General features: G+C 49.2%; 1 protein-coding gene across 1 annotated transcript; it reads left to right on the top strand.

The window, feature by feature from the left end:
- Positions 1 to 1,265: 1,265 nt before the first annotated feature.
- Positions 1,266 to 12,269, top strand: LOC113198970 (vomeronasal type-2 receptor 116-like; the record flags this gene model as incomplete). The annotated part of the gene is given in 7 exon segments (XM_026411855.2): positions 1,266 to 1,301; positions 3,774 to 4,052; positions 5,165 to 5,175; positions 5,177 to 5,966; positions 7,591 to 7,818; positions 9,034 to 9,157; positions 11,314 to 12,269. Coding segments are annotated over 7 exon segments (2,424 nt in total), but the record flags the coding sequence as incomplete, so codon positions are not given.
- Positions 12,270 to 12,856: the final 587 nt, after the last annotated feature.

Raw genomic sequence — 12,856 nt, 5'->3', positions numbered from 1 at the left:
TGCTGTCCACGCCCAGGGAGACAGAGGACAGGAACCTGCACCTGTTGGGTGAATTCCACTGGCCCGATCCCCACGATGGGGTTCTCGGAATGAGTGATCCTGTTGGGACCTCAGTTCCTCCTCATGCCAGGACCCTGGAGTGGGACCCCAGGTGTCCTAGACACTGAGTCCTGGCCTGCGGTCACTCTTACACTCGGGGGCTCACTCTGGGTGCCCACTGCTGCAAAGGGCACTGTTGAAGTGTGCCTCATAGACAGGCCATCCCCCGAAACACCCGCACTTCCTACAAAAGATGCACAACTAACGGAATCCACTCAGAGGGGAGGCATTTGGTCCCTGAGGCCGAAGGCCAAGGGAGGAAAGGAATTCATCTTCCCAAGGGGTTCATGCCCATCCATGGCATCTTGGTCATTTCTTCAGGAAAAATACAGAAACCACTTGACTTCTGGGCTTTTTGTGACAGTGTGGCCTGCGTCTCTAGCAACTGAGCGACTGCACAGACGCTTAGCGAGGCTCCCAGCAGACAGCCTGGGCTCTGGGCGGAGCGGTCGAGTCTGCTTCTAAAACCTTCAGCCTCTCAACCTGCCGCGTCCTGGTCCTCGGATGGTGGTTAGGCAAAACGCAATTTCTTTAGTTGGGGTGTCTCTGTCCTGGGCAGTTCCCCTGTCATCTCAGCAGGTGGCCTTGCACTGGAGGGAGGGGAGAGTGCAGCTGCTGATCTCTGGGGTGGGGTCCCAGCCTGGCGGTTCCTCATCTGGATGAAGACCTTTGTCTGTCCCTTCTCGCTGTTTTGAATGTCCTTCCTTCTTTGTCTCCTCCATTATTACACAAAATTTGAAATGGGGTATTTTCCGGCCATTGCTTCATGCAGATGGACTCTCTGGTTAGGTGGCAGCTACTGGTTGCTTCCATTCGGTCAGGGTCGGAGAGGCTGGGAGTGAGGAAGAGGACGGGTCCTAATCTCAGGGGCTCCGAGAGAACCTGCCTTGTCCCTAAGGCCAGTGTGGGGAGAGGGTGGGCGTCCCCAGTCACAGCACTGGGGGCCTAACCTAGCCCTCTGCCTTCCATCCTCTGGCCAGAGAAGTTTCTGGTCCCCTAGTTCTGCCCACCAGAGGCCTGGCCTCATGCTCATGGTCATTAAGCCCTGAAATCTCCTCTTCCCGGACTTGTGGACGTTCCCATGTGGGCACAGACTCTGGGCCTCACTCATACCCAACCACAGAGCGTGACCACGTTTCCCTGTGGCTAACTGACCTTCCCCTTATTCTTTCCGTGCCTACCAAGTGTCCTTCCACGTAGAGGTGCCTACGCTTGTTTATGTAAAAATACTGGGCATTTGGGATGAGGCTCCATTGGTACGACCTTGAGTAACACCTGTTTATCCATCTTTTAAAACAAGCTCTTCTAAATCCTGGGAGAAGATAACTGGGGCAGTTGGTTGTTGCACAGAGAGATGTGCTTCGTCATGAGCCTTGGCTGCTTGTCTTTTCACCCCCCACCCCAGGTGGAAACTCTATGTTCATTTGCAGTTGCTTCCGTTTTCTCTCCTTCTCCTCAACCCTCACCAGCATGAATCTAATTTGTGTCTTTATCGATTTGCTGATTCTGGACATTTTGTATAAATGGATTCATATAATTTGTGATATTTTGTGAGTGGCTTCATTCAAATTGTGCCACATTTTTTTGGTTATGGTTGTTGTTTGGTACCAGGGACTGAAGCTGGGGCACCTAGACACTGAGCTACATCCCCAGCACCCTCCTCTCCCTTTTTTTATTTTTTTTTTTAGGTTCCAAGGATTGAATTCAGGGGCACTCAACCACTGAGCCACATCCCCAGCCCTATTTTGTATTTTATTTAGAGACAGGGTCTCACTGAGTTGCTTAGTGTCTGGCCATTGCTAAGGCTGGCTTTGAACTCGCGATCCTCCTGTCTCAGCTTCCTGAGCTGCTGGGATTTTAGGCATGTACCGCTGTGCCTCGCTCCCCAGCTCTTTTTATGTTTTATTTTTGAGACAGGGTTTCACTAGGTTCCTCACAGCCTTGCTCAATTGCTGAGGCTGGCTTCAAACCGGTGATCCTCCTGTCTCAGCCTCCTGAGCTCCAGGGTTACAGGCATGTTCCACCACGCCTGGCCTTGTGCCAGGTGTTTAAGATTTATTCAGGGTGTAGCATGGATCAGTTTGTAATGTGCTTTCTTTTAAAACCTGAATATCTTGGTCTCTTTGGGGTTCAAGGTGCTTCTGGTTGCAGAGAATAAGAAGGAAGGGCCGTATGTTCTTGAATTTGCTTGACATAATCTGTAGGATTGTTATTATCTCTAACTTACGTACCAGCATAGATTGTCGTGGAGACTCTGGATTCTGGAATAAGTCTTCCCTCATCCTAACATTTCCTCCTTTTTGATGCTGTGTTGGGTAGAATGATGGCAGCTAGATTTGTGTGTAGAGTGAGAAAAATAAAATAAAATTTTTTGTTGAGATTATTTGAGGCTCATTAAAACCTGCTAGAGAGTTCTCCATTGTGTTCTGTGCTTCAGATTTTATTACTGAAGAGTAGCAAAGGATGCTGATAAAGCAATCTATATTTAGGGCTTTGAGTGGCATGTGGACAGTGAGCGTACAAATCTGACTTGGACACTTAGGATCTCTTCAGGCTTCTGTGGGTTGGTGCAGCATTGGGAACCCAGCCTCTCGCAGGTCTGAAGTTGGGAAAAAGAGAATTTAAATAGCCAACTTTAAACCCATGTCCAGTGTTAATAGTACCAAACGTGACCGAACTATTCCCTTCACCCAGGAAAATCACAGGACATCAGACAAAGTATTTAAAAGTAAAGAAGTTTTTTTTTTAATTCACTGTTCTTAACTTATAATAATCCAAAAAATAAAATGAAGCCCCAGGCAGGTCTCGGGGGCAGGAGGGTTAGGTCTATTGGACACGCAACCACACGGTGCTCTCCACGAGCCCTAAACTTCTTTCAAGGATTCATGGCAAAGAAACAAAATCAGACCATTTGTTGGGACAACAGAAGGAAATGACAAGTTCCACAGGCAAAGCCGCTGGCTCAGGACGACCGCACACCCGGGGAAACACGGCCTCCGCACCGGACTCTTCATTGGAAAAACCTCCTCCTTGTTGACCGTGTGAAACTTGCTCTCGCAGGAACCGCCCACGTACAGGACTGCACTGGAAACGGAGAGTGAAACACCCCAAGATTGCGTGGCCTGGGAGAGGGGGTGAAAAGAGAGGCCTTCACTGATGGCTTTCATCTCTTTCAAGACCAGTCCTTTTCAGACGCTGGCCTCTGGTGGGGAGAAGGGGCTTCTCCAAGCCTCGAGGGATGGTCTCTGGGAAGCACCAATGTCCTCCAAGACAAATCTTCTCCAGGTGCTGGCCGCCGACCCCCGACCCCAAACCCAAATTCCTGAGCGCCCAAACTGACGCACTCACAAAATCACCCATAACCTACACAAGCCCAGTCCCCTCCTTTGTTCGGTGGCTCACTTTCCACCCGGAGAGTGGGTCCATCAGAACCATGACTCCATTCCAGTTGACAGCAGGGTCATGGGCTGAGGTCACCCCACCCCACTCAGTTCCCTGCAAAATTCCCGGAGTCCTGGGAACCTTGCTCACACTAGCTCTGGGTGCCAGGGCAGGACCTCTCACAGGAAGCCTGGGGTGAGACCTCCTTCTGCTGGACCAGGCAGGGGAATGGCCTGAATGACACGCCTTGACCTTTCTCTATAATGCCGCTCCCTCTTAGGTGGCTCTGGAAGAACTACCAGTATGTGCTGGCTTTCTACTTTGCCATCGAGGAGATCAACAGGGACTCGCACCTGCTCCCCAACCTGACCTTGGGGTTCCACGTCTTCAACGCCTTTCACAGTGACCACAGGACCCTGGAGACGGCTCTGCTCTGGCTCTCTGGAGGCACCGAGTTTCTCCCGAACTACAAATGCCGGACTCAGAGCAAGGCCATTGCCGTCATCGCAGGGACAGCGGCGGCGTTCTCAGCCCAGATTGGAACGCTTCTGGAGCGCTACAAGACGCCCCAGGTGAGCGCGCTGGAAATTCTGGAAAGAGACATTCCGGTCTCCTGGGCGTCACCCGCTCACCTCTGATCAGAGGAAAATGTGGAGGTCGAGCACGTATTATGCCCCCAGGGGGTTCAGGTGGGAAAGTCCCAGGGGAGTCCCTGTGTTCTGAGATTGTCACAGTGGAAGGAGAAGGAGCTGGGATACCTAGATACCTGGGGACACCTTAGTCTCAACCAAGGTTACTTTCTAGGGCTACTGTTCCATCCCCCAGCCACTGGGGACATTGGCTGCTGGCAGCTCACAGTCATGTGACTGCTAGGAGATATCCTCAGTTGGGAACCTGCCCATCCCAGGACACAGCCGTCTCAGGCGCAGCCAGAGGCTGATGACTGTCATGGGGGATGGTAACGTCTGGGCATCTGGGTTGTATTTGGAGCAGCACCGAGGGCCACTACAGTTCCAGGGATCCCAAGGGCTGGCTGCGGCTGTTACACCCACGTGGTCACCCGCTCCCTCTGCCCGGCCTGCCTTGCTCACCTCCACCCATGCACATCTCCTGTGAGCACTCCCAGGGAACCACGCACTTACCAGTCTCCACACCTCAGGCCTGGCCCGGGGACCCATCCAACACAAGCAGCCACGAGGAGGCATTACCGCCAATCACAGGCACTAGCGTTGGAGAATCCTGTTCTGGGAGAATTCAATTTTATAAAATCAAAGAGGATAGGGAAGCCATCTTTAAGATGATCTAAGTTGTCGTGTTCATAAATTAAGTCCAAAGTACCAGGAGATCCATGTAGTCAAGGTTTCTTTCTTCCCCTGAGTTTGCCTGCAGTATTGTCTGCGGGGGTCAAGGATGAGGCACCCATGCCACCTGGGTCGTGCTTCATCCAGAGTTCTTTGTTTCCTGCTGCAGGAGATGAAAGCACAGGTGGATTTCACATGTCCTTCCCTCAAGGTGACAGCACTGGAAACACGGTGCTCTGTGCCCCCAGAATGAGAGAAGTGGGTAACCTCTACAGCAGTCTCTCCCTCTGCCTCTCGTATACAGACCTTTCTTGCCCCCTCCCCTGGACAGACACCCCCAAGTCCCCATAAACTCAGAATCGTATCTTTTTTTGCTCATTCAGGTCACGTACGGGATCTCCCGTGCTGAGTGATAAAGATCAGTTTCCATCACTCTATCAGATGGCCCCCAGGGACAGCTCTCTGGCCCATGCGATGGTCTCCTTATTGCTGCACTTTGGCTGGACGTGGGTGGCGCTCTTCCTGTCTGATGATTTGAAGGGAGAGCAGTTCCTGAGGGATCTGAGAGCAGAGATGGTCAAGAATGGTATCTGTGTGGCCTTAACAGAAAAGCTCCCTGACACTAAGACAATGTATGGATCAGGTGACGTCACCTTCCTGAGTAGGATCAGAGTCTCCTCTGCAAACGTGCACATACTCCACGGTGAAGCAGGGAGCCTCGTCACCGTGGACATGGCAGCAGACTTCTTTTTAACCATAGGGAAGGTGTGGATCATGGCAGGGAAGCAGGAGATCGTTCTGCACGAGATGAACCACATGCTGCACTCTTTCCACGGGGGCTTCTCCTTCTCACCTCACAAGGGGGAAATCCCTGGCTTCGGACACTTCCTCCAGACAGTGACCCCTTCCCACTACCCGGAGGACTTTTACTTCAGCAAACTGTGGGCTTATTCTTTTGATTGCTCACCTGCTGGGTCCATCTGTGAAAAGTTTGGAGAGTGCAGACCAAACACTTCCTTAGAGTTCATGCCAGGAAATATGGACATCATGACCTTGTCTGACTCCAGCTACTTTGTTTATAATGCTGTGTATGCGCTGGCCCACGTCCTCCATAAAATTCTTTCGGAGAAAATTGAAATGGGATCTTCAGAAGATGCAGATCAACCTCAGCTGCATCCCTGGCAGGTAAAATCCCCCCTCAGAAGCCAGGCGAGCCCTGAGCCCTGGTGCCACCCGCAGGTGCTTTACTAAGGTGTATCACAACCACGTTTTCATCTCAAGTTCAGCAGGATCAGGCCAAATGGAGTGTGGGCTCTTTCACACTGGTTGTAGGTACATCTGTGTTATCTACATGGGGAGCATTCTGCTACTAGGAGTTTCTATTTCAAGCTATTAGAAAATGGAATCAGAAAAACATTTTTCTATTTTAGGCTGTCAAATATCCAAATGCAGCTGATGACAAAACTGGGTGAAAAACCATTGAGATCTACACTTTTCCGTGTAGATCAAATGTCGGAAAATCTGGACCGACCATATGACCATATCTGAGTCTAGGTATCCCTTCCATCATCTTGTACACGTATTGCCCAAGCCCTCCATGAAATACTGTTTTTGAAAATAAAAAATAAGTTCTACCCATTTCAAATGTAATATCTAAGATGACTCTTGGAAATAAATTGTTTTTAGACGTTCTGCTAAAACCTGCAATAATCTTGGGAACAGGGACCCATGTTAAAATATGAGATCACTGATGACGGACATAAGCTCAGGCCTCCTCCCCAGGGTTTGATGTGGATTTGTCTGGATTTTAGCTGGGGCTCATCTGAACCCATGACCCATGGATGGATTACATGTATAAACTTCTATTCTCATGTACGATAGGCAAACTCATTAATCATATTTGTAGAAAATGTCAAATAAATTTAGTATGTAGGCAAAGGCAGATATGTGTATATAAAAATCAACATCAGAAAATTCAGTTCACCATCGAATTTCTATCTTTTTACTAACAATGATAATATTTGATATGCCATTTTGGGCTTATTTTGAGTTGACGTTTAGAAGAGTAGGTGGCTTTGTCAAGATGGGCTCCAAAGATGTGATTATGAATTCTTTACAATGCTTCAACTTTAAGTAACTGGAGAATTCAACAATAGTTTTTTAAGCAATGAGAGATTAATTATTTCCCGCAGCACAGTGCCACGGGGCCTAGAGATTCCAGGGTTAGCTTTCTATCAACAACTTCATTAGAATCCGGGGTTTTGATTTGTTAATTTTGGAGCATATAGGGCTTCCTGCAATGTCACAAGACAATTTCATTCTCACCTAAAAAGGTCAGAAAGCATGGACAGAAAACAACTTGTGTTGTGCCCTTTAAAGCCCGAGGTGTAACTGATATGCAAAGTCGCACCTGTTTGACCTTTGCAATTTGAGGAGTGGTGACAGGTACATGCCCCGGGGCCATAAGCACAGCCGGGGTGCTAAGTGATTTGGTCCCTTTTCAAAGTACAAGGATTGGCTTTGAAGAGGCCCCAGACAGACTCCCCGGGTCAGGGTTCTACAGAGCCCACCCAGGCCACTGAGGGCAGCATCCTGGGACAGTTCTGATGGGATTCCATCACTCCCAACCCCTTTCCAGGGAGCAGAAGACTTTCCACTTCACCCTGGGGATGGTGGCCACCCAAGCAGCCCTGAGCCTCCGGAGGAGGAAACCCCAAGAGCAGGGGGTGGAAAAGCAGGACGGTGTGGCCCATGGGCACCGTCCACCTCCAGCCCGAACACTCCTCATGTCCAACTCTGCCTCCTGCAGCTGCATCGGTTCCTGAAGAACCTCCGGTTTACCAACAGCGCTGGGGACCACGTCTCCCTGGATGAGAAGAGCAGCCAGATGGCCCAGTATGACATCCTCAACGCTGTGAATTTCCCTGCTGGTCTCGGGCTGCTGGTTAAAGTGGGACAGTTTGTCCCCAGGAGTCCACTGGGTCAAGGCTTGGTCATCAGTGAGGAGATGATAGAATGGCCTATTGGATTCACAGAGGTACGATCCCAGTTCAGTGTTGGGTTCATGGGAGGGATCTGGATGGGGCCCTGAGATGAGCCTGACCGTGACCTTTAACCTGGCCCTAAACTCACCCTTCCCCACTCACCTTGTACTCTGTGATCCATGATCCTGCTTTGGCAGATTCTGAACTAGCACCTACAGGAAGAAAAGTTTGTAGAAGCAGTTAAAGTTTGGGTATATCTATCCATGCAGCGGTGATAAAACTGAACCAAGTTGATGAGCAAAGATAAAGATAAAAATACAGATACACAAATACCAAAAATATTCCTCCACCTATCCCGAAACTCCTAGTCATGGGTGGTCAGAAACCTTATTATGTTTTGATGCACTATAAACACGATTGTGGATGACTACACCATTCGCCTCTTGGGAGGGATCATTTCCAGTTTCTTTAGAATTTTGGGTGCTATTCAGTTTTTATACTCAGCATCTGTTAAAGCACTGACATGACTTCATGTCAGCTTTTCACAATTGGACACACTTAGGCAATTTTGTAAATGATTTATATAATATTTATATATATTTTGGTTGTGGTATTAGGAATTGAGCCCAGGGGTGTTCCACCATTGAGCTACATCCCCAGCCCTTTTTTTATTTTTATTTTTTCATTTTGAAACAGGGTCTCACTAAGTTGCTCAGGCTGGCCTTGAACTTGTGATCCGCGCCCCCCCCCCCCCCCCAGCCTCATGGAGTTGCTGGAGTAGCTGGGATACAGGAAACCTCCCGCTAGGCTCTGCCTCTTAATGGTTCCAGTACCTCCCAACAGCGCCACCCGGGGACAAGTCCCTTAACTTAGGGACCTTTTGGGGATGCCGTTCATATTCAAATCAAAGCACCAACTGAGAGTGTGAGGGCGTGGGAGAATATTTCCAGGCACACAAGTCCAGAGGACCACACAGAAAACTGCACTGAAAGATCTTGGATGCTGAGGTTCAACAGGAAGAGAGGAAACCCAGGAAGTGTGGCTGGTGATGTGCCCACCAAAGTGGGTCCTGTGGTGAGAAGCGAGGGTGTCAGCCAGCCGTGATAACCCAGGACTAGACGTCTGGGCGTCAGGACCGTGGTGCTCAGAGGTGGAGTGATGGTCCTTTATCGAAGGTCAAAGTCCTTTCTTAGGAGGAGAGATCTTGACGTTCTCTTAAAGCTGCTGATAATGTGCAGAGTGGTGACGGGTCCTGTCTCTTCCCTCAGACTCCTCGATCTCTGTGCAGCCAGAGCTGTCCCCCGGGATTCAGGAAGATCCCCCAGGAAGGAAGGCCCGTCTGCTGCTTTGCTTGTGTGTTTTGCCCAGAGGGACACATTTCCAATCAGACAGGTAGGTGATGTGGGGCTGCCCTGGGATAGCTCACGTCTCTATTTCTCAGTAAAAAGAAACCAAAGGATTGGCGTCCTCTTGGGGTCATAGTGGGCCACTCAAGCTTTCAATATAGCCATTTATTTATTCTTGATCATCAGTGGGATTCATTATCCCTATCTGCACCTGCACACGATCAGTATGTCCATTTGATGCGTAGGCTCTTGACAGGTAGTGCTCACCTGTTGGGCTCAACTGTGAAACTGACTCCAGTGGTCACCTTTGTTGACTGTCCATCGCTGCAGTCTCAATCTGAGACCTCCAGGTGTGCCCGCTAACGGCTACCTTGTGACATGTAAGATGTCAAATCCTCAGGGTGTGAAACCACATGTAGAGGGGAAGACTCTGGCGTGTTCCATATCCAGATGATGAATACACAGCAGGTCAGCGTGAGTTGTCATGGAAACACCTGATGACATTTTGGACCGTGGTCCTCAACACCATGCGAGGTATTAAGTACACGTACTTAATACAAGACCCTAACCTTTGGAATATTGTAATATGATAAGGTAAAGAAACATGTTAACTTGTTATGAGGACAGAATATTTTAATAAAAGGCATAATCCAGTGTCCCCTCAAAGTCATCTTTACCCAAGATATAAATTTAAGGATTTATATATCAAAACAAAATGTGTTGTTGTCAAGCACAACAAGTTAAAGGGATAGTTAAAACGGCCTCCATTTTTCAAAATATAAAGAGGAAACGTAAGGACTGAGATTTCTGACAGCCCCGGGTGATTCCCGTCATCTCAGCAGCAGCAGTCATTTGGCTTGAGTCATTGGGCACTTATCTTGAGGTGTGTTTAAGTTAACAAAATAACAATCTCCCCATTTGAGAAAGATTTGAAACACCAAACGGTGTGTAGAACAAAAAGAAAAATAGGAGAACGCAGGGCTGGGGCTGTAGCTCAGCGGTAGAGCGCTCGCCTAGCACATGTGAGGCACGGGGTTCGATCCTCAGCACCACATAAAAATAAATGAACAAAATAATGGAAAAAAAAAAAGAAAGAGCACAAAACACAGGGTCCATAATGCACTTCTGTGTGCCAAGCACGTCTCTGAGACAGAAACTAGGAGCCCCTGTTCACTCTGTGAAGAGGAATGAGATCTTGTCTTTTGGTACCAAGGGTTGAACCCAGGAATGCTTCACCATTGAGCCATATCCTCAGCCCTTTCTGTATTTTATTTTGAGACAGAGTCTCACTGAGTTGCTTAGGGCCTCACTAAGTTGCTGAGGCTGGTTTTGAACTCACCATTCTCTTGTCTCAGCTTCTCAGCACCCAGCTAGGAAGGAGGATCTTAAGAGAAAGATGTGCAGGGCTGGGGATCTAGCTCAGTTGGTAAAGCTCTTTCCTTGCATGCACGAGGCCCTGGGCTCAATCCCCAGCACCACTCTAAATGACTCCAGAACCTTGCTCTGTTGCATGAGTACAGACGAGGCAAACCACTGCCTGCACAAACAAAATTTAATTGAAACATAGACGTGCCCACTAAGGTTCCCTGGTCCACAACTGCCTGTGCTACAGAAGCAGAGCTGAGCGGTTGCATTGGGGACACCAGGGTATGTGCAGCTCTCAGTATTTGTGACCCGCCACTTTACAAGAAAGGCTAACTAACCAGACTTCCAGATGTAGATAAATGGAGACTCCCCAAAATACAATCTATTCTTAAAAATTGATTGAAATACCTATTACTTAGAAGTTAATTATTTAAATCCCATTCAAATGTTTTCAATTTGAATCTGTTTTTAATATCTATATGGAAATATTAACAAGAATAGCCACCGAAAAATGAAAACGTGGGATGAGGAAAGACTTGTTCTGCCAGATAGCGGGTGGGGGGAAGTCACAGCCTTGCAGACCTCACTGTGCCGCACGAGAAGCCCAGAGACACCGGCCACCTGCTGAAGGTCCTGTGGGAGTGGGTTTGGTCTCCGCTGCAGCTGGAAGCGTTCTCCCTGCTCAGGAATGTCGCGGCCACTCTGGTGTGCCTCTGCGTGACAGCGCAGGCAGTCTGTACTCACAGTGATGGTGCCCAGGTGACATTTTCTTCAACATGGCAACAATGAAGACGTTGTGGAAAAGAAACACTGAACCTTTCTTTGCTTTTTCCCCAGATGCAGAGCGGTGTGTCCAGTGCCCCGCACACGAGCACCCTAACAGTGAGAGGACTCACTGCCTCCCCAAGGTAGTGACCTTCCTGGCCTATGAAGCCCCCTTGGGCATGGCTCTGGCCTGCACGGCTCTCTGCTTCTCTGCACTCACAGCTGCTGTCCTTGGGGTCTTTGTGAAGCACAGAGACACCCCCATAGTCAAGGCCAACAACAGGGCTCTCAGCTACATCCTGCTCATCTCCCTCACCTTCTGTTTTCTCTGCTCCCTGCTCTTCATTGGCCGTCCCAGCTCAGCCACCTGCATCCTGCAGGAGACCACATTTGGACTGGTGTTCACTGTGGCCGTTTCCACGGTCCTGGCCAAAACTGTCACTGTGATTCTGGCCTTCAAGGTCACTGTCCCAGGGAGAAGGATGAGGCGGTGGCTGGTGTCAGGGACACCTAACTTCATCATTCCCAGCTGCTCCCTCATCCAGCTGACTCTCTGTGGAGTCTGGCTGGGGACCTCGCCTCCCTTTGTGGACACAGACACACACTCTGAACATGGCCACATCATCATCACGTGCAACAAGGGCTCAGTCACTGCCTTCTACTGTGCCCTGGGATACCTGGGCTCCCTGGCCCTGGGGACCTTCACGGTGGCCTTCCTGGCCAGGAACCTGCCTGACACCTTCAATGAAGCCAAGTTCCTGACCTTCAGCATGCTGGTGTTCTGCAGTGTCTGGCTCACCTTCCTCCCTGTGTACCACAGCACCAAGGGCAAGGTCATGGTGGCCGTGGAGGTCTTCTCCATCCTGGCCTCCAGCGCAGGGCTCCTGGGCTGCATCTTTGCCCCCAAGTGCTACATAATTCTCATAAGACCGGACAAGAACTCTCTGAAAGGTTTGAAAGATAAAAGAGGTGCGAAGGGAAATCGGCATTCTAAGGTTTTATCTCATGAGTCTCTAGCACATTTTTAGGATTTTGAACCATAAACTGCCCTGAGTTTACGTCCTAGTGTCATAGATAAGTGAAACTGACTGTTTAAAAAGTCATTGTGTAAAACTAACCTTAGCCACTTTGCAAACGTGAATACTCTATCAAATTATGATTGTTAGGTGCAGGACAGGCTGAACTATGTTGTCTGCAGGGCAGGCTGAACAAATGTTAGCTGCGGGATAACCCACACACTCAAACACCCCTCTGTCTGGTCCTTTATCACCTGTTTGCGTCAAGTCTGAACACTCAACCCCCCGCTCAAGGCTGAGCACTCAACCCTCCTTGTGCCAACAAGGCAGCTTGCAGACCCAGAGGCCCCATTAGATTTGGACTATAAAGACTCCCTCCTGCCGGGCCCCTCTCTCTTGCTCTCTCTCTCTCTCTCTCTTTCTCCTCCTTTGCACTGCTGCAGTAAAGATCTCTTGGTCGCTCCGAGTGTTGTGGTCACTTTCCTTTCAATGATGGTCTCTGAAAATGTGCACATTATGTTAACTTATATTTTATTTATTAATCGATGGTCACTAGATATTTGTATTTTGGTAAGGCATCTAAATTACACCCACTTTAT

Source organism: Urocitellus parryii, chromosome 3 (genome assembly GCF_045843805.1).
Source record: "Urocitellus parryii isolate mUroPar1 chromosome 3, mUroPar1.hap1, whole genome shotgun sequence".
In the NCBI taxonomy this organism is placed as follows: domain Eukaryota; kingdom Metazoa; phylum Chordata; class Mammalia; order Rodentia; family Sciuridae; genus Urocitellus; species Urocitellus parryii.
The sequence above is the reverse complement of the archived record's forward strand: the minus strand, read 5'-3'. Positions and strand labels throughout refer to the sequence as shown.